The following is a 20425-nucleotide window of genomic DNA, read 5'->3' on the forward strand; positions in this document are numbered from 1 at the left end:
GAAGCCAAAGGAAAGGAGTATCGTATGATGACTGGGATTGATTGATAATTCTATGATGATCTTAACAGCACTGGTTCAGGTACTGCTTCCATTTCTGGGAATGTATGTCAACCTATCATTGCCTCCTAGGGTTTTGAATGTATTTGTGTGGTTCTAAGTCCATTCTCTTGGCTAGTATCCCAAAAGTGATCTGCCTCTCACTGAATTCTTGTACTGGGTCATTTTGTGGCATATTAGTTTTGCCCCTAAACTGAAGGTGATCATTAGGTCCTATTTGTTCTATAAGAACGTTTGTTTTTATGTTTGTGCCTTTTTTTTTTTTTTTTTTTTTTTTGGCTTGCTTTTACTCTCCAGTTTAAATTCAGTCAGTTGGCCAAAACGGTCTTGGCAGAAAGCATTTTAAAAATCTGTAAAAACAGATTACTAGTTAATTGGCTCCACGTTCATAGACAAATATTTAATCTCCATAAATGGGGAAAATGTTTCTGCAGAACTGTTTAATAGATGAGCTATTCAGAGAGATCAAAGGAGTTATTATCACCTCCAATTTATGTCTTCTCTATAGCCAGTCAAGATGGAAATTTTGCCTGAAGGTGCTATTTATGTTTTTCTTTTGTTTACAGAATAGGGTGTTACTTAGTGAAAAATGTATTCCAGGTCTCAGAACTATCTGTTATTTGGTAGTTTTAAAGAATAAGATACTAAATTACGAAGAAAACTATTTGCCTCACCATTCTGAGTGATACCAAGGATAACTCTTTAAAAAAATGACCCTGAAACAGAAACTTACAGAAAAAAAAAAAACGAAAGAAATAAACTACTGGATAATATTTAAGAAGTGTCTTCGAAAAGTGAGTCCATGTGACACCTTCCTAATTTATTAACTTGGGCAAAAGCTCTAGATACATTTATACCAATATTGCAAGTGATTTTCACTTCTTCATTTTTAAAACAAGGTCCACCCTACAAGTTAGAAATCATAGAAGAGCTATAGGAAGAATTTATTTTAGTACTCCATTACCCAAAGTAAATGGTAATTTTCCTTCCCCTCTTTTAGCTCTGAGTTTGTGTATATTTTTAAGTAACTGTGATCATGTAGTATAATCATATATTTATAATATGCTAATTGTTTCTAAATGGCATTTTTATTCTGATTTTAAAAATACATATTCATTATAGAGTATCTGGAAGTGCAACATATTAAAAAAAAAAGGTTACCGCTGTTACAAACTCTTTTTTAATAAGCTTTAAGATATTATTTTATATGTAATAAAGTTACCCAAGTGTAATTCTGTGAATTTTGTCAAATGTATAAAGTCATGTAATTGCTATCACCACAATCTTGATATAGAACATTCCTGTCACCTAAGAATCTCCCTTTTTCCCCTTACAGTCAATCCCTTGCTCCCACTGGCAACCATTTGGTCACTAGTTTTGCCTTTTCTAGAATTTCAAATAAATGGAACCATATGTAGTCTTTTGTGTCCAGCTTCTTTCACTTAACATAATGCTTTTGAGATATTTATGTTGCTGTGTATATAAGAAGTTAGTTCCTATTTTATTATTTAGTATTGCATTGTATGGTTGTACCACAGCTTGTTTATTCTTTCACCAGTTTTGATGGACTTCTTAGTTATTTTCAGTTTTTTTGCTATTATAAATAAAGCTGCTATGAATATGTGTATACAGGTCTATGTGTAGATAGATGTTTTCATTTCTCTTGGGTAAATACCTATGATTAGGATTGTTGTGTCATATAAGAAATTGCCAACCTGACTTACAGAGTGGGTATACCATGTTTTACACACCCACCCTCCATATTAGTATGGTTCCAGGTGTTACAAATTCTCACCAGTACTTGGGTATTTTTAGTTATTTGTTGTTTTAATTTTTGCCTTTAATGGATGTGGAGTCTCATAGTTTGTTGTGGTTTTGTTATTTCTATTGAATATAATAATCAGTGATGAGCATATTTCATGTGCTTACTTGCCATTTTCCTTGGTTGTTATATACTTATATGTGTGTTTTGATTTTCCACCTCATACGTTAAGTAATTGGGGCTTTAGGGATATATCTGATTAAAAAGAGGAAGGATTATTCTTTATGAATTTTAGAGCTGCAGAAAATTTTAAGTTCATTGACCTTTAAAATGGCAAAATGTGCCACTCTTCAATTGGCTAGTACAGTGGCAAGAGTTAAACCACCGTTACCAAGTGCCGGAAGAGAAAAGCACCAGTTTTAGGGGTGCATGATGTCAGGAGGTTGCACACCCACCATGAATGATGAATAGGGCATAATAATACAAAACATTTCTGGTGTGGGTGAAGGCGTGGAGCGAAGGAAGGCAGCTGATGTGGGAGCACTGCAGAGCCAAGCTTTAAGACTGCTCAGAGTTTTGGTAGTTTGTGGTTTTCAATGAATTGGCCCATTTTATCTAAGTTGTTAAATTTATGTCGAGTTGCTTGAATAGCCTCTTACCCTTTTATATCTCTGGAATCTAACAATATGTGCTCTTTCATTGTTGACATTGATAGTCTCTTTTTTGGTCAGTCTTGCTAAAAGGTGTATCAATTGTATTCGTCTTTTCAAAGAACTAGCTATTTGTTTCATTGATTTTCTCTGTTTATTTAAGTTGTTTTAGTGCCATAAATTCCTTTCTAAGAACTGCTTTAGCTGCAAACTACATGTTTTGATGTATTCTCATGGCATTCAGTCAGCGTGTTTTTTATTTCTTTATATATTTACCTCTTTGATCCACAAATTGTTTGAGCATGCTGTTTAATTTCCAAGTGTTTGAAGATTTTCCTGTGGTGTTTCTGTTGTTAATTTCTAGTTTGATTCTTTTATGCTGGTTGGAAAACATACTTTGTATGATTTGTTCTTTTAAATTTGTCAGTTTATGACCCAGAATGTGATCTGTCTTGGTGAATATTACATATCTACATGGAAAGAAAGTATAATCTTCTGTTGTTGGGTGGAGTGTTCGCTAAAAAATGTCAGTTAGGTCCCATTCCTTGATGGTGTTCTGTTCTATACCTTTAACCACTATATTATGGATTTGTCTGGTTTTTTCCTTTCATTTCTGTTAGTTTTTGCTTCATGTATTTTGAAGCTCTGTTATTTGGTACATAACATTTAGGGTTGTTACGTCTTCCTCACAGATTGACCCTTTTATTGTGATGTAGTATTCTTTGTTCCTGGCAATCTTCTTTGCTCTGAAGTTCACTTTATCTGTTCTAGTATAGCCCCTCCAGCTTTCTTTTGATTGGCATTTGCTTGATATTATTTTTCCATTCATTTACTCTACACTTACCTATATCTGTTCTAGTATAGCCCCTCCAGCTTTCTTTTGATTGGCATTTGCTTGATATTATTTTTCCATTCATTTACTCTACACTTACCTATATAATTACATTTTAAATGTGTTTCCAAACATATAGTTAGGTCACTTTTAAAAACTACTCTGGGGTTTCCCTGGTGGTGCGGTGGTTAAGAATCCGCCTGCCAATGCAGGGGACACAGGTTTGAGCCCTGGTCCGGGAAGATCCCACATGCCGTGGAGCAACTAAGCCCGTGCGTCACAACTACTGAGCCTGCGCTCTAGAGCCTGTGAACCACAACTACTGAGCCCGCATGCCACAACTACTGAAGCCCACGTGCCTAGAGCCCATGCTCCACAACAAGAGAAGCCACTGCAATGAGAAGCCCACTCACTGCAACTAGAGAAAGCCCCTGTGCAGCAATGAAGACCCAACACAGCCAAAAATAAATAAATACAATAAATTTATTTTTTTAAAAAAGACACCACCATTTAGTTTTCCCAAATAATTCCTTTACATACGTTGAGAACCAACCGTATCAGGCAATGTAATACAGCTTTCAACCAACTAACATTTTAAAACCTTAAGGATAGCCTATTATATTTACCCAAATGTTTACCTGTTCAGTTGTTCCTTCTTTGTTCCTGATGCTTCAAGTTCACTTCTGCCACTTCCTTTGTTAGAGGAACTTCTTAATTACCGGACTGTATTTTTTTAGAGCAGTTTTAGGTTTACAGGAAAACTGAGCAGAGGTACAGAATTCCCGTATACACCTTTACTCCCTCCTAGTTTCCCCTCTTGTTAACATCTTGGTACGCTTGTTCAAGGGATGAGCCAATATTAATACATTATTAACTAAAATCCATAGTTTACAACATTAGCTTCTTTGTGTTGTATATTTTGATCAATGTATTGATATAATGACAGGTATGCACCATAACTTAACCATGCAGCATACTTTCACTGCCCTGAAAATGTCCTCTGTGCTCCACCTATTCCTCCTTTCCTCTCCTTGAACCCCTGGCAACCACTGATCTTTTTACTGTCTCCATAGTTTTGCCTTTTCCATAATGTTATATAGTTGGAGTCATACAGTGTATAGCCTTTTTACATTGGCAACTTTTTCTTAGTAATAACGCATTTAAAATCCATTCATGTTTTTTCATGGATAGCTCATTTCGCTTATTGCTGGTTAATATTCGATTGTCTGGATGTATCAGTTTATCCGTTCATCTATTGAAGATTATCTTGGTTGCTTCCAACTTTGGCCATGATGAATAAACCTGATATAAAAACTTGTGTGTAGACTTTTGTGTGGACATAGTTTTAAACTCGTTTAGGTAAATACCAAGGAGTGTGATTGCTGCATCATATGCTAAGTGTTTAGTTTTCTAAGAAACTGCCAAACTCTTCCCAGTGGTTTTTGCATTCCCACCAGCAGTCAGTGCAAATTCCTCTTGCTCTGTGTCCTCACCAGTATTTGGTGTTGTCAGGGTTTTGGATTGTATAGCCATTCTAATAGGTGTGTAGTGGTATCTCATTTTAATTTTTCAGTTCCCTAATGATGTTTCATCTTGAGCATCCTCTCATATGCTTATTTTCCATCTGTGTATCTTTGGTGAGTTTTCTAGATTTTTGCCTATTTTTTAATTGGGTGTTTTGTTTTCTAATTATTGAGTTTTAAGAGTTCTTTGTATATTTTGGACGCCAACCCTTTATCAGGTATATTTTGCAAGATTTCCTCCAACTCTGGATTGTCTTTTCATTCTCCTGTCTTTTAATGAAGTTCAGCTTCTCAGTTTTTTCTTTCAGTGATCATATCTTTGGTGTTATATTTTAAAAGTCGTCTCCAAACCCAAGATTACCTAGATTTTCTCCTGTATTCTAGGAGTTTCATAGTTTTGCATCTTAAATTTAGGTCAGAGTTTCCATATAAATGGATATTTCTTAATTTTTGTTATTGATTTCCAACTTAATCATGTTGTAATCAGAGACCTCACTCTGTATAACGTCAATCCTTTAAAATTTGTTGAAACTTGTTTTACGACCCAGGAAGTAGTCAAAAGTAAATATTCTACATGTGCTTGAAAAGAATGTATATGCTGAAATTGCAGCGTGTCCTATATAAGCCTATTATGTTATTCTTGTCCAAAGCTTCTACACCTTCATTGATTTTTTATTTTTCCTATCAAATGAGAGCGGTGTGTTAAAGTCTCATTCTGTGACTTTTGATTTAATTCTTGTATTTCTGCTCATTTTTGTCTTATTATATTGAGACCATATTGTTGGAAGAATATATATTTAGAGTTGTTGTATCTTCCTGGTTAAATGAAACTTTCATCATTATGTAGGCTCTATCCCTAGTCATACAGACTTGTTTTATCTAATACTGACATAGCTACAGGTAGTGAATGTTGTGATGTTCTGCCCAGATCCTCCATCAGGACTGATGGTATTCCCTTAGCTGCTGGAAGTGCCACCAGATGACAGCCTTCACTCACCAGCCCTCTGCAGGACTTGTCCTCGCCTCACCCAAGGCCACAGCCTGCATCCTGTGACTGGTCAGAGCAAGGTTATAAAGATCTAGTTTCCTTACCAAAGCTCCCTCTCCTTCCCCTCTGTCTCCTCTGAGACTCCAGTTAAATCCTGCACTTTCCATCTCTCTCCTCTTCATGCTTCCTTGTAGGTTTCTTCTAGCCTCTCTTCCAGTTCACCAGAATCCTTTAACTATCAAATCTGATGTTAAATCCAGTTCCATAATTTCTAGTTGTTTTTTCTCTGTCACTTCTTGTGGTTGTTAGTTCTACATTGCTTTTTGAAGTTTGGCTTTATCTCCATAAACGTAGCAATTGTATTTTACTAATGATTTTACTATCTAGAGTCCCTGTGAATGTATCAGTTTTTTTGTTTTTGTTTTTCCTGTATCCAGATGCTGTCTCTCAGAGGTTTGTTTTTGTTTTTCTTTTTTTTTTTTTTTTTGCTGATCCTTTCATTTGAGAATTTGTTTTTTGGAAATAATTGAGAACTAAGGTGATGACAGCTTTCTCCAGAGCAAGGTTTTATTTCCTCCTGTCAGGACCTTGGTATGCTAGAAGCCTGAAGAGTGAAGCTCGAGGTCCTTGAGGTTTACTTCCTCACTCCAGAGTAAGCCCTTTGGAGACCAAACCCACAATGGAGATTATGGTAGGCACTAAACTCTGACCTGTGTTGTTTAACTCTGACTTGTGTTATTTAGTACTGCAAGTCTACCAAACAAACAACTGCCTCTCTGCTGCTTTCCAGAGTCCAAGGAAAATGCAGCAGTAATTTGGGATGGAGGAGGGACCAAAGAGGAGGATGCATCCTGCTACTTCCAAAGATGATATTCCCCATCTCTCCCCTCTTTTGTCACTACCTTGAGCGAAAATCCAACAGAGATGCCTTTGATTTATGTATCCTATCACATAGCTGTATTTTAGCTGCAAAGAATGCTGGAAAACTAGCATTTTAAGGTTTTATAGAGGGTGTTGTAGACAGAATTCTAAGATGATCCCCATGATCTCTGCTTCCTTGGTGTTGCAGCTACGATTAGGTTACACTGCATGGTGAAGGAATTTTACAGATCTACTTAAGGTCTCAAATCAGTTGATTTTGAGTTCATAAGGGAAATTATTCTATGGGTCTAATATAATTATATGAGTTCTTTAAAAGCAGAGTTTTCTCCAGCTGGTAGCATAAGATGTAATGAGAGAGATTCCAAGTGTGAGGAGGACTGAACACGCCACTGCTGCCTTGAAGATGGAAGGAGCCACGTGGCAAGGAATTCCAGTCCCTGGAAGCTGTGAGCACCCTCCAATCTCCCCACCCTCCAGCAGCCAGCAAGGAAACGGGCCTCAGTCCTACAATCACAAGGAATGGAACTCTGCAAATAACAGGTATGAGCTGGAAAGCAGTTAAGCCAACACTTTGATTTCAGCCTTGTGAGACTCTTAAGCAGAGAACCCAGCCAAGCCATCCTAGACTTCTGACTACAGAACTGTGAGACCATACAGGAATGTTTTAAGCCACTAAGTTTGTGGAAATTTTATTCAGGAAAAGAAAATAACACAGAGTCATTCTTTGTTTTCCGCCAAGATTCACAAGGTGGTGAAATGTCCCAAGCACAAAGGTTCAGATACTGAGTGGCCAAAATGAGAATGATAAGGTATATACTCCAAGGGTCAACAGCAGTTAGGAAGCTATGAACTATTTGAGATAAGCTGTTCAGTCATGCAGTTTTGTGGAAACTATAAGAGGAAACAGGATGGCCCAGTTCTTAAAAATGCCCCAGCCTTCTAGGGCAGCTAAGGCCCATACGTACCCAAAAAAGAAAGATCAGACACCTTCAATGTTAGCTGCAGATACCTTTTGAGTAGAACTCTGATTTGGCCCAAAATTCAGCAAACTATGTACTTAACACATCCTACAGTAAATTAAATCACAGCAGCACGAAAGAACAAGTATATACAAAATCTTTATAAACTCACATATTTTGCCAAATGTGTACAAGCAGTCTCAATTCATTGGGACAAAAATGAATATTTTTGTCCTCCACAGGTCACTGAATGAAGTCATTGTACAATTCAGAGAAGCTACTAAGTTTGAAAAACAATACTGTGTCATGTAAAAACGACAATTCACGGTTGAACTGAAACATTGTGAATGAGTTCATACCTGCCATAAAACAACATTTTATCTAATAACAGTATTAACCTGCTTGCTAAATAGGCTCTGATTTATAAGATGCACATATTTCCAAAACTGTTCACCATCTCTACTGATAAATTAATTCACAGGATTCGTATAGTTGCTTTTTAGTGTCAACAGTGTGTTAGCAAAAATAAGACGACATGGTCTCTTTGCAAGCAACACATTTACCTTCCTTCCTAAATGAAAACATTCCATTAGATTAGATTTTAATTTGTTAGCTTCTCCTCCAAAAATTCTGTGACATCAAAGAGGAGATAGATTTCTTGTTTTACCAAACCCGAGACCTTGCTTGCTGGGTCCACTGCTATTCTCCATTGACAGACTGGCCCAGAACTCAAGGAGCTCGGGGCCTGGCATGTCTTTATACCCAGAAATGTGTGCACTGATAAAGGAGAGCAGTCCACAGGCGAGGCGGCCACAGGTGCCCCCCGCAGGCTCACTGCTGCAGGGACAGGACACAGAGCATGTGGGCTGAGCGCACACACCTCCCGCACTGGCCTTCTGCAAAGTTACAACTGAGTAACTGGTTGGCAGTCAGTAGCTGGGGACATGTCACACATGGATCTGAGTCCTTGAATGATGTGCCCTTTGCCAGGTTTTACCCCTCCCTGAAAGAGAATGGAGTAGAGAGGGAACGTAGCTGCCAGTAAAAAAAAATCACTCCTCCCCTCACTCTTCCAAACCCTCCAATTCCCTCTTTATGAAACGTACTATTACAATGACTTTTCTCTCTCCTTGCACTAGTGGAAGAAATAAAGTTCTACAGACACCCGCAGTTAAGAGAGACTTCAAATCCAGCAAGCAAGGCCTTTAGTGCAAATAAGATGAGTTCCCATTAAGGTCAAAATGTTATGTTGCAATTAGGTACACCATGTTGCCTTCTTGATACCTTTTAAGGTCCAATTTTATCTTCCTTGAGATTGTTAAAATGTGTTTCAGCCAATTTCCTTTTGGAAATGGGAGTAGGAACAGTCAAAAACCTTACATTATTGAAGGCAAAGCAGCCTCACGTCAGTTTATCATCTCATGTAGGTCTATTTTTAAAAAGTACGACCCCTGTCCTATATTCAGGATTTTCTCACATATATGAACCACCTAAATTCTATGTTGTTAGAGTAACTTACGTTTTATTAGAATATACTTACCAAAGACCAAAGTTGGGTGAGATGGATTTTTTTAAAAAATCTTTAAAGTAAGGCGCCTTACTTCCCTTCCAATGAGGAAAGAGGAGGAAAAAATTCAAGTGTCAATTTCCCTTTCCTGGGAAGAGGTTTAGAAAAACTGAGCTCACCTTCAGAACTCTACCAGTTCCTTTTGAAATCAAGAAAGCATTAGCATCAGATCTAAAATATAAGAGGCAGGAGCAATATTTACAAAACTGGGTGTTCCTTAAAGACATAAAACCTTGCTAATACTGGAAGAACCATACGAAGGAGATGTTTAAAGAGGGATAGTATACATCCTTGGTTAAGTGAGGATAGAGAAAACCAGGATACAGCATCTTACATATATATATATTTCTTATGCCAGAACATGATACAACTAGGAGTAGCTGAGGCTGCCTGATCCCTGAAGTGGACTGCTCATGCATTCTGTTTACCTAAGGAGCTTTGCAAAAGGATTGCTGTGCACAAACTGAGCTTCATGGACTAACTATCCAGTAGCTGTTCTCCTGGGAGAACAGAACCGCCTGGCAAGCTTAAAGGCAAGTGTTTCCTTTCTTTTAATTAAATAGGCTGTGTTAAAATTAACATCAAAACCGGCCTTGAACCAACCAGCCCACCATGATGTAGTGCAAATCTCCCAGTGACAAAATACCATCAGAGAGGCTACACGTTGGTCTCCAGTCCCAGCAAACGTCCCATTCTCTCCACATTCTTATCAATTGTAGCTTGACATGTTATCTCCTTGGCACATTCCATAGGAAACCAGCCCCTTTCTCCATCTCGAAGTCTTTCCCCTTCATACCAGCCTGCAAAGAAGAGCAGAGTCCTCATGGGGCACCAAGTATTTTGGATGAATCTTGACTGTTCAGCTCCGAGGGAGGACGATATGGGCAAATTTCAGAGGCAGTATCCTGCCCCAGGTTGGGTACCACAGATGATGCAAGGTGAGAGAGAGAGGTGGAACAGGGGGAAGGTTTCAAGAGGGAATCAATGGCATATCATGATGAGAGGCAGAACATGATCGGAGGCCCTGAAGTGAGGTGTCTAGGAGAGTATTGAGCTTGGGCTGAGTTGCAGAAAGGGATGATGTTTTGGGTAGGAAGAACATGACTTTTATTTTTTTACTTTATTTTTATTGAAGTTGATTTACAGTGTTCTGTTAGTTTCAGGTGTACAGCAAAGCGTTTCAGTTATATATATATATCTTTTCCAGATTCTTTTCCCTTACAGGTTTTTACAAAATATTGAGTATAATTCCCTATGCTATATAGTAGGTCTTTGTTGGTTATCTATTTTATATATATAGTAGTGTGTATATGTTAATCCCAAACTCCTAATTTATCCCTCCTGCCCCCAACCCTTCCCCTGTGGTAACTGTAAGTTTGTTTTCTATGTCTTTGGGTCTGTTTCTGTTTTGTATACAAGTTCATTTGTATCTTTTTTTAGATTCCACATGTAAGTGAAATCATATATTTCTCTTTCTCTGTCTGGCTTATACTTCACTTAGTATGATAATCTTGAGCTACAGCCATGTTGCTGTAAATGGCATTATTTCATTCGTTTTTATGGTTGAGTAGTATTCCATTGTATACATGTACCACATCTTCTTTATCCATTCATCTGTCACTGGACATTTAGGTTGCTTCCATGTCTTGGCTATTGTAAATAGTGCTGCCATAAACATTGGGGTGCATGTATCTTTTTGAATTATGGTTTTCTCCAGATATATGCCCAGGAGTGGGGTTGCTAGATCGTATCGTAGCTCTATTTTTAGTTTTTTAAGGAACCTCCATACTTGTTCTCCATAGTGGCCGCACCAATTTATATTCCCACCAACAGTGTAGGAGGGTTGCCTTTTCTCCACACCCTCTCCAGCATTTATTTGTAGACTTTTTAATGATGGCCATTCTGATTGGGGTGAGGTGACCTCACTGTAGTTTTGATTTGCATTTCTCTAATAATTAGTGATGTTGAGTATCTTTTCATGTGCTTTTTCGCCATCTGTATGTCTTCTTTGGAGAAATGTCTATTTAGATATTCTGCCCATTTTTTGATTGGGTTGTTTGTATTTTCGATACTGAGCTGTAAGAGCTGTTTGAATATTTCAGAGATTAATCCCTTGTCAGTTGCATCATTTAAAAATATCTTCTCCCATTCCATAGGTTGTCTTTTCATTTTGTTTATGGTTTCCTTTGCTATGGAAAAACTTTTAAGTTTAATTAGGTCCCATTTGTTTATTTTTGTTCTTATTTCCATTACTCTAGGAAAGAGGTCCAAAAAGATATTGCTACTATTTATGTCAGAGTGTTCTGCCTATGTTTTCCTTTAGTAGTTTTTATCATATCTGGTCTTACATTTAGGTCTTTAATCCATTTTGACTTTCTTTTTGTGTGTGGTGTTAGAGAATGTTCTAATTTCATTCTTTTGCATGTAGCGGTCCAGTTTTCCCAGCACCACTTATTGAAGAGACTGTCTTTTCTCCCTTGTGTATTCTTGCTTCCTTTGTTGTAGATTAAGTGGTCATAGGTGCATGGGTTTATTTCTGGGCTTTCTAACCTGTTACATTGATCTATGTGCTGTTTTTGTGCCAGTACCATACTGTTTTGATTACTGTAACTTTACAGTATAGTCTGAAGTCAGGGAGCCTGATTTCTCCAGCTCTGTTTTTCTTTGGCTATGCATGGTCTTTTGTGTTTCCACACAAATTGTAAAATTTTTTGTTCTAGTTCTGTGAAAAATGCCATTGGTAATTTGATAGAGATTGCATTGAATCTATAGATTGCCTTGGGTCGTAGAGTCATTTTGACAACATTGACTCTTCCAATCCAAGAACATGGTATATCTTTCCATCTGTTGGTGTCATTTTCAATTTCTTTTATCAGCGTCTTATAGTTTTCAGAGTACAGGTATTTTGTCTCCTTAGGTAGGTTTATTCCTAGGCATTTTATTCTTATTGATGCAGTGGTAAATGGGATTCTTTCCTTAATTTCTCTTTCTGATCTTTTGCTGTTAGTGTATAGAAATGCAACAGATTTCTGTGTATTAATTTGTATCCTGTGACTTTACTGAATTCACTGATGAGCTCTAGTAGTTTTCTGGTAGCATCTTTAGGATTTTCTATTTATAGTGTCATTTACAGTGTCATGTCATCTGCAAACAGTGACAGTTTTACTTCTTCTTTTCCAATTTGGATTCCTTTTATTTCTTTTTCATATGATTGCTGTGGCTAGGACTTCCAAAACTGTGTTGAATAAAAGTGGTGAGAGTGGACATCCTTGCCTTGTTCCTGATCTTAGAAGAAATACTTTCAGCTTTTCACCATTGAGTATGATGTTAGCTGAGGGTTTGTATCAGGATGATCATGGCCTCACAGAGTGAGTTTGGAAGTGTTCTGTCCTCTGCAGTTTTTTGGAAGGATTTGGATAGTTTCAGAAGGATAGGTGTTAACTCTTCACTAGATGTTTGGTAGAATTCACCTGTGATGCCATCTGGTCCTGGACTTTTGTTTATTGGGAGTTTCTAAAACACAGATTCAATTTCAGTACTTGTAATTGGTCTGTGCATGTTTTCTACTTCTTCCTCGTCCAGTCTTGGGAGATTGTACCTTTCTAAGAATTTGTCCATTTCTTCTAGGTTATCCAATTTATTTGCATATAGTTGCTTGTAGTAGTCTCTTATGGACCTTTGTATTTCTGTGGTGTCAGCTATAACTTCTTTTTAATTTCTAATTTTATTGATTTGGGCCCTCTCTTTTTTTCTTGATGAGTCTGGCTAAAGGTTTATCAATTCTGTTTATCTTTTCAAAGAACCAGCGTTCAGCTTCATTGACCTTTTCTATTGTTTTCTTAGTCTCTATTTATTTCTGCTCTGATCTTTATGATTTCTTTTCCTTCTACTAATTTTGGGTTTTGTTTGTTCTTTCTCTAGTTGCTTTAGGTGTGAGGTTAGGTAGGTTATTTGAGATTTTTCTTGTTTCCTGAGGTAAGCTTGTATCACTATAAACCTTCCTCTTAGAACTGCTTTTGCTGCATCCCATAGGGTTGGATCGTCATGTTTTCGTTTTCATTTGTCTTTAGGTATTTTTTGATTTCCTCTGATTTCTTCAGAAATCCATTGGTTGTTTAGTAGCATATTGTTTAGCCTCCACATGTTGGTGTTTTTTTCTTGTAGTTGATTTCTAATCTCATAGCATTGTGATCAGAAAAGATGCTTGATATGATTTCAATTTTTTAAAATTTACTGAAGCTTGCTTTGTGGCCCAGCATGTGATCTACCCTGGAGAATGTTCCATGTGCACTTGAAAAGAATGTGTATTCTGCTGCTTTCAGATGGAATGCTCTATAAATATCAATTAAGTCGATGTGGTCTAGAGTGTCATATAAGGCGTGTGTTTCCGTATTGATTTTCTGTCTGAATGATCAGTCCATTGATGTGAGGTGTTAGAGTCCCCCACTATTATAGTGTTACTGTCAATTTCTCCCTTTACAGCTGTTAGCATTTGCCTTATATATTGAGGTGATCCTATGCTGCGTGCATATCTATTTACAATTGTTCTATCTTCTTCTTGGATTGATCCCTTGGTCATTATGTAGTGTCCTTTTTTGTCTTTTGTAACAGTCTTTATTTTAAAGTACATTTTGTCTGATACGAGTATTGCTACTCTGGCTTTCTTTTGATTTGGAAATCCTTTTGCATGGAATTCCCTTTTCCATCCCCTCACTTTCAGTCTGTACATGTCTCTAGATCTGAAGTGGGTCTCTTGTAGACAGCCTGTATATGGGTCTTGTTTTTGTATCCATTCAGCCAGCCTATGTCTTTTGGTTGGAGCGTTTAATCCATTTATGTTTAAGGTAACGATATGTGTGTTCTTATTCCTATTTTGTTAATTGTTTTGGATTTGTTTTTGTAGGTCTTTTTCCTTCTTTTCTCTTTTGTTCTCTTGTGATTTGATGACTATCTTTAGTGTTGTGTTTGGATTCCTTTTTCTTTTTTGTGTGTATATATCTATTATACATTTTTGGTTTGTGGTTAACATGAGGTTTTAATATAGCAGTCCATATATATACATGACTGTTTTAAGTTGCTGATCTCTTTAATTTCAAATGCATTCCAAATATCCTGCATTTGTACTCTCCTCCTCTCATGATTACTGATTTAGATATCATAATTCTGTGTGGATGATTTCCTACTTTTACTGTACGTTTGCCTTTACCAGTAAGCTTTCCCATTTTGTAATTTTCTTGTTTCTAGTTGTAGCCTTTTCTTTACTGCCTTGAGCAGTTCCTTTAGCATTTGTTGTAAAGCTGGTTTGGTGGTGCTAATTCTCTTAGCTTTTGCCTGTCTGTAAAGCTTTTGACTTCTCCATCAAATCTAAACGAGAACCTTGCTGGGTAGCGTATTCTTGGTTGTAGGTTTTTCCCTTCCATCACTTTAAATATATCGTGCCACACCCTTCTGGTTTGCAGAGTTTCTGCTGAAAAATCAGCTGATAACCTTATGGGGATTCTCTTGTATCTTTCATTTTTGTCAATTTGATTACTGTGTGTCTTGGTGTCTTCTTCCTTGGGTTTATCCTGTATGGCACTCTTTGCTTCCTGGACTTGAATGACTGTTTCCTTTCTTGTGTTAGGGAATTTTTCAGCTATGATCTCTTAAAATATCTTCTCAGGACCTTTCTCTCTTCTTCTGGGACCCCTATAATGTGAATGTTGGTGCATTTGATGTTGTCTCAGGTCTCTTGAACTGTCTTGATTTCTTTTCATTCTTTATTCTGTTCTGTGGCAGTGATTTCTACCACTCTGTCTTCCAGCTCACTTATCAATTCCTCTGCCTCATTTATTCTGCTATTGATTCCTTCTAGGTGCGCTTTTCATTTCAGTTACCATATTCTTCAACTCTGTTTGGTTGTTCTTATCTTTTCTAACTCTTTGTTAAAAACTTCTTGTAACTTCTAGCTCTGTGCATCCATTCTTTTCCCACATTCTTGGATCATCTTTACGATCATCACTTGGAATTAATTCTTAGGTAGATTGCCTATCTCCACGTCAGGTAAGTTGTTTTTCTGGGCTTTTATCTTGTTTCTTCTGGAACATATTCCTCTGCCATCTCACTTTGTTTAAATTTCTATTTGTATTTTTATGTATGAGGAAGGTTAGTTATGTTTCTCAACACTGGAGAAGTGGCCCTCTATAGGGGATGTCCTGTGTGTTTCAGCAGTACACTCCCCTCTCATCACCCAAGGGCCAGGGACCAACTGGTCTCAGGGTAAGTTCTGATCTGCATTTGTGTACTCGGTTCTGCAGGCTGCTGGATTGTACCTTTCTTGCTTCTGGTGTCTGCCCCTGGTAGGGGGGAGCTGGGTCTTGGCCCTCTGGAGGCAGGGCCATGTCATGGGGTGTGTCTAGAGGTCCCTGTGGGTTCAGGAAGTCTTTAGGCCGCCTGTCTGCTGATGGGTGGGGCTGTGTTCCTGCCCTGTTGGTCGTTTGGCCTGAGGTGTCCCACTACTGGAACCTACAGGTTGTTGGGTGGAGCCAGGTCTTGGTACTAATGAGCCAAGATGTCATCCACCAGGATTGTTCATATGGTTGAATGTAGCCCAGTCTGCCTGCCACCAGTGTCTTATGTCCCCACAGCGAGCCAAAGCCAACCCCCACTTCCAAGGAGCCCTTCCAAGACCCACAGGTAGTGACTTCATAGGAGCCTGGGCCAGACCTGCTTTTGCCCTGGGTCCTGGTGCACACAAGACCTTGTGTGAGCCTTCCCAAGAGTAAAGTCTCTGTTTCCCCCATTCCTGTGGGGCTCCTGCACTCAAGCCCCACTGGCTTTCAAAGCCAGATGTTCTGGGGGCTCCTCCTCCTATATGCCAGACCCCAGGCCTGGGGAGCCTGATATGGGACTCAGAACTCTCACTTCTGTGGGAAAACTCCTGAGATATAATTGTTCTCCAGTTTGTGGGTCGCCCACTTAGGGGGGGTATGCGATTTGATTACATCATGAGCGCACCCCTCCTACTGTCTCATTAAGTTTCTTCTTCATGCCTTTGGATATAGAGTATCTTTTTTGGTAGGTTCCAGTCTTTTTTTTTTTTTTAATCAATGGTTGTTCAGCAATTAGCTGTGATTTTGGTGTGCTCGTGAGAGGAGGTGAGCTTAGAGTCCTTCTACTCTGCCATCTTGTCTCCCAACTGACTTTTACTTTCTAAGTGAGGAAGGAAGAACCTCTGGAGATGAGAACTAGGTCACTGGGGGACTGGGAAGGAAGGAAAACATTTCATGTTCCTTTTGAATAACAACCATGTGACCGCATCCTATTAAAAAACATTGAGAAGCAATAAAGTGCAGATAAAGGAGAGGCAGGCGCATATGAGGAAACCAAAGGAAAGGGGAATGTGAGCACTGATGACAAAATGAGACCCTGAACACCAGACCACCAGCGCCCCCATCAGAACACTCCCACTCACCATCGCTGACACACTGATAAATGAGGACCACGTCCGCCACCTGCAGGGAGAGTTCATCTGGTTGCTTGGCAGTAAATGATCTAATGATTTCCACTTGGGTCAGTGCTGAGGGCGAAAGGGGACATAATGAACTTCCGGTAGCAGTGGAAAAACAAAACAGGTACAAATCAATAATCTGCATTCACTTAGTCTTTCTGTGCAATCAGAGCCAGCACAGATAGAAACAAGGTAGACTCCTAAAAAGCAGAAAATCTTTCCCAGGAATTCTCTTACTTGGCTAAGAGCTTTAGGATTTTAGAAGCTCAGAATCGAGAGAGGCCTTTTACAATACATGAATCCCCTCAAAAATAGCCTTGATAAGAAGTCATTAGATACATCACACAATAGAGCAGAAAACAGTCACTGTGCATTGGGGAAACTATGAGTCAAGATAGATTAGGTATGTGCCAAGGCCATGAGGATGAAATCCAAAATCTATCCAGTTCTCCTGGCTCTCATCCAGGGTGCTCCCCCAGCCCACCCAACAGCACATAAAAGCTGCCAGAGAAGTTTAAAAATAAAAGGAGCTCCAAGCAAATATTAGTTAGAAAAAATTTTAGTTTCCCCCAAATTCTTGATCATAACAAATCAATTTTTACTTCAGTGACTTGCTACTGGCTGGCCTGAGTTTTTACCTTGTTTTTTTTAATATGAAACTTGATTCCAGAGAACTTTCAAACCAGTCACTTTAGCTCTGACTCTAAGCTTAAAACTATGATTTTTGAGTGCTCCAGAATATCCACTTTTGCTGCCCTAATTCTTTGAATTTGACCTTCCAGCTAGAATCATCCAGAGCAGCATAACAAGATGCTTAGCATATGACACTCATCTTTACTGTACCAGTTCCTAGTTCCCTAGAAGAATAAAATATATTTTTTAATATTACTTTAATTAAAAAAAAAGTCAAAAGGAAGGGTAAAGTAATTTACCTTAAGGTTAAAAATCCATTTCAGCTTAGATTCACACTGTCAGTATAGAGAAGGTTTAAACATGCTACTGTTGCCCATAAACAACAGCTAGAAATTTAAGAGCTTTACAGTATAAGCAGGGCTTTCAATGTAAATTTAACTTAATCCTCACTATCATAACCCCATGTTGTATATAATAATGCACCTAACTTGCAGATGATTTAAGAGGCTCAGAAAGGCTATGCAGTGATCTGCCATGTTTACACAGCAAAGAACTGCACTTTGAATTCAGTCCCCTTGACTTCCAAAGCAGGGAGCATCCAGAGGTGAGGTGGGGCGGCAGGAAGGAAATCTTGGAGAAAACTTACAAAGCCGGTACTGTGGAGGTTAACCACTAATAACCCAGTGACCAGCAGGGGGCAGAGCCCTCCACGTTCCAGAGCAGACAGCCCTCCAGGTACTTACAGGTTCGGTCCGGAGGCTGCTTCCCGCTGCTGTGTCCCAGGGCAGTTATCCAGCGGGCTCGCTCGCTCCTAAACACAGAGGGCAGATCCGGTTGAGAGATTCAGTGGTGCTTAGACACAGAATGAAGTATGTTCTGGAATGCAAAGGCATTCCCCGAAAACAGGGCAGACATTCTCTAGAGAGGTAAGTGGCTGGCCTTCAAAGCCAGGGTAAGAGTTATTTAAAAATGAAAACAATTAATAAAATAAAAATAAAAATGATCATCTGGGAAATCTCAAATAGGCCTCAAATGAGTCATTGTCAAAAGATTCTGAATGAATTTAGCTTGTTATTAAGTGGAATCTCTCATATAACATTTTAACATTTAACAAATATCTGATTACACTAATACATTATAATCACAAAAAGATATTTCGTACGCTCACAATCTGATGTTTAACATTTCAAAAAAGTAAATTTCATTTTTAAAAATCCTAGTAAATCAGTCTCTCACCACTCCCTCCCCTCGTCTCCTTCCCCCACACTCAACCCATTTCCAAATAAATGAGAAACCTGACATTAAATTAAAGTTGTTCTGTTCCTCATACAACAAATGTTGCCAAATATGAGCCTTAGTGAAATAGAAATTCTTTGTTCTCAAATGCTTAAAATAATTATTTAATGATTACAGGGAAAAAAAATTTTTTAAGGTAAAAAAACAACCAAAAGCTTTTAAACAATATTAAGCTACAATTACATGAAACAGAATAATTACTTAACTAAAGGATCAAAAGTTTCAGATGAGCAAGCATCACTCCATAATATAGTAACCAGGTTTTTGATTTGGAAAGTCAAGTATTAGCACTGTGATTAAATAAACCACACACACATACATACTTGAAAACCTTTTAAGAAGCATTCACATGGCAGATACAGCACTTGACATCCATTATTTCCTGTAAGCTTCCCAAAAGCCTGTTTAAGGGATGAGAAGACTGCACAGAAGTTCGGAGGTGAGCGACCCAAACGAAGGTCAGTTGCTACTATGCCGCTCTACCTTCTTAAGAAGGGATGCCTTATAGAAATAAGAATTAAAATTAAAAAAAAAATGGGACCTAATCAAACTTATAAGCTTTTGCACAGCAAAGGAAACCAGAAAAAAACAAAAAACGAGGGCTTCCCTGGTGGCGCAGTGGTTGAGAGTCTGCCTGCCAATGCAGGGGACACGGGTTCGAGCCCTGGTCTGGGAAGATCCCACATGCCGCGGAGCAGCTGGGCCCGTGAGCCACAACTACTGAGCCTGCGCGTCTGGAGCCTGTGCTCCGCAACAAGAGAGGCCGCGATAGTAAGAGGCCCGCACACCGCGATGAAGAGTGGCCCCCGCTTGCCGCAACTGGAGGAAGCCCTCGCGCGGAAACGAAGACCCAACACAGCCAAAAAAATAAATAAATAAATAAATAATAATTAAAGGTGCTAATAATTTTTAAAAAAAGACACAAAGTGAGAATTTAAAAAAAAAACAAAACGAAAAGACAACCTGTGGAATGGGAGAAAATATTTGCAAATGATGCAACTTTAACAAGGGCTTAATCTCCAAAATAAATATACAAACAGCTCATGCAACTCAATATCAAAAAAGAAACAACCCAATCAAAAAATGGGCAGAAGATCTAAATAGACATTTCTCCAAAGAAGACATACAGATGGCCAAAAAGCACATGAAAAGATACTCAACATCACTAATTATTAGAGAAATGCAAATCAAAACTACAATGAGGTCACCTCACCCCGATCAGAATGGCCATCATTAAAAAGTCTACAAATAAATGCTGGAGAGGGTGTGGAGAAAAGGGAACCCTCCTACACTGTTGGTGGGAATATAAATTGGTGCAGCCACTATGGAGAACAGTATGGAGGTTTCTCAGAAAACTAAAAATTGAACTACCATACGATCCAGCAATCCCACTCCTGAGCATATACCCGGACAAAACTCAAATTCTAAAAGATACATGCACCCCAATGTTCACTGCAGCACTATTTACAATAGCCAAGACACGAAAGCAACCTAAATATCCATCGATAGACAGATGAATAGATAAAGAGGATGTGGTACATATATACAATGGAATATTAGCCATAAAAAAGAATGAAATAATGCTATTTGCAGCAACATGGATGGACCTAGAGATTATCATACTAAGTGAAGTAAGTCAGAAAGAGAAAAACAAAATACCATATGATATCACTTATATGTGGAATCTAAAATATGGCACAAATGAACCTATCTCTAAAACAAACAGACTCACAGATATAAAGATCAGACTTGTGGTTGCCAGGGGGAGGGGGAAAAGGGAGAGATGG

The 20425-nt window shown here is 38.4% G+C and overlaps 1 protein-coding gene across 3 annotated transcripts in view; it reads right to left on the minus strand.

Annotated features, from left to right (window-relative positions):
* ARHGEF26 (Rho guanine nucleotide exchange factor 26) overlaps nucleotides 1-20425 on the minus strand; it is a 164982-nt gene that overhangs the window by 8079 nt on the left and 136478 nt on the right. Inside the window, exons 13-15 of one of the 3 annotated variants that reach the window (XM_082394336.1) lie at nucleotides 18086-18153; nucleotides 16674-16778; nucleotides 9867-10020 (exon numbers count right to left, since the gene is read on the minus strand). In XM_082394336.1, coding sequence (XP_082250462.1) covers nucleotides 9878-10020; nucleotides 16674-16778; nucleotides 18086-18153 — 316 coding nt within the window. In that variant the 3' untranslated portion in view covers nucleotides 9867-9877. Of the gene's footprint in view, nucleotides 1-7796; nucleotides 10021-16673; nucleotides 16779-18085; nucleotides 18154-20425 lie in introns of those variants that run through there. The other 2 variants (XM_082394335.1, XM_082394334.1) reach the window with 2 other exon arrangements.

Source organism: Balaenoptera borealis (genome assembly GCF_965194805.1).
Source record: "Balaenoptera borealis genome assembly, chromosome: 5".
NCBI lineage: Eukaryota > Metazoa > Chordata > Mammalia > Artiodactyla > Balaenopteridae > Balaenoptera > Balaenoptera borealis.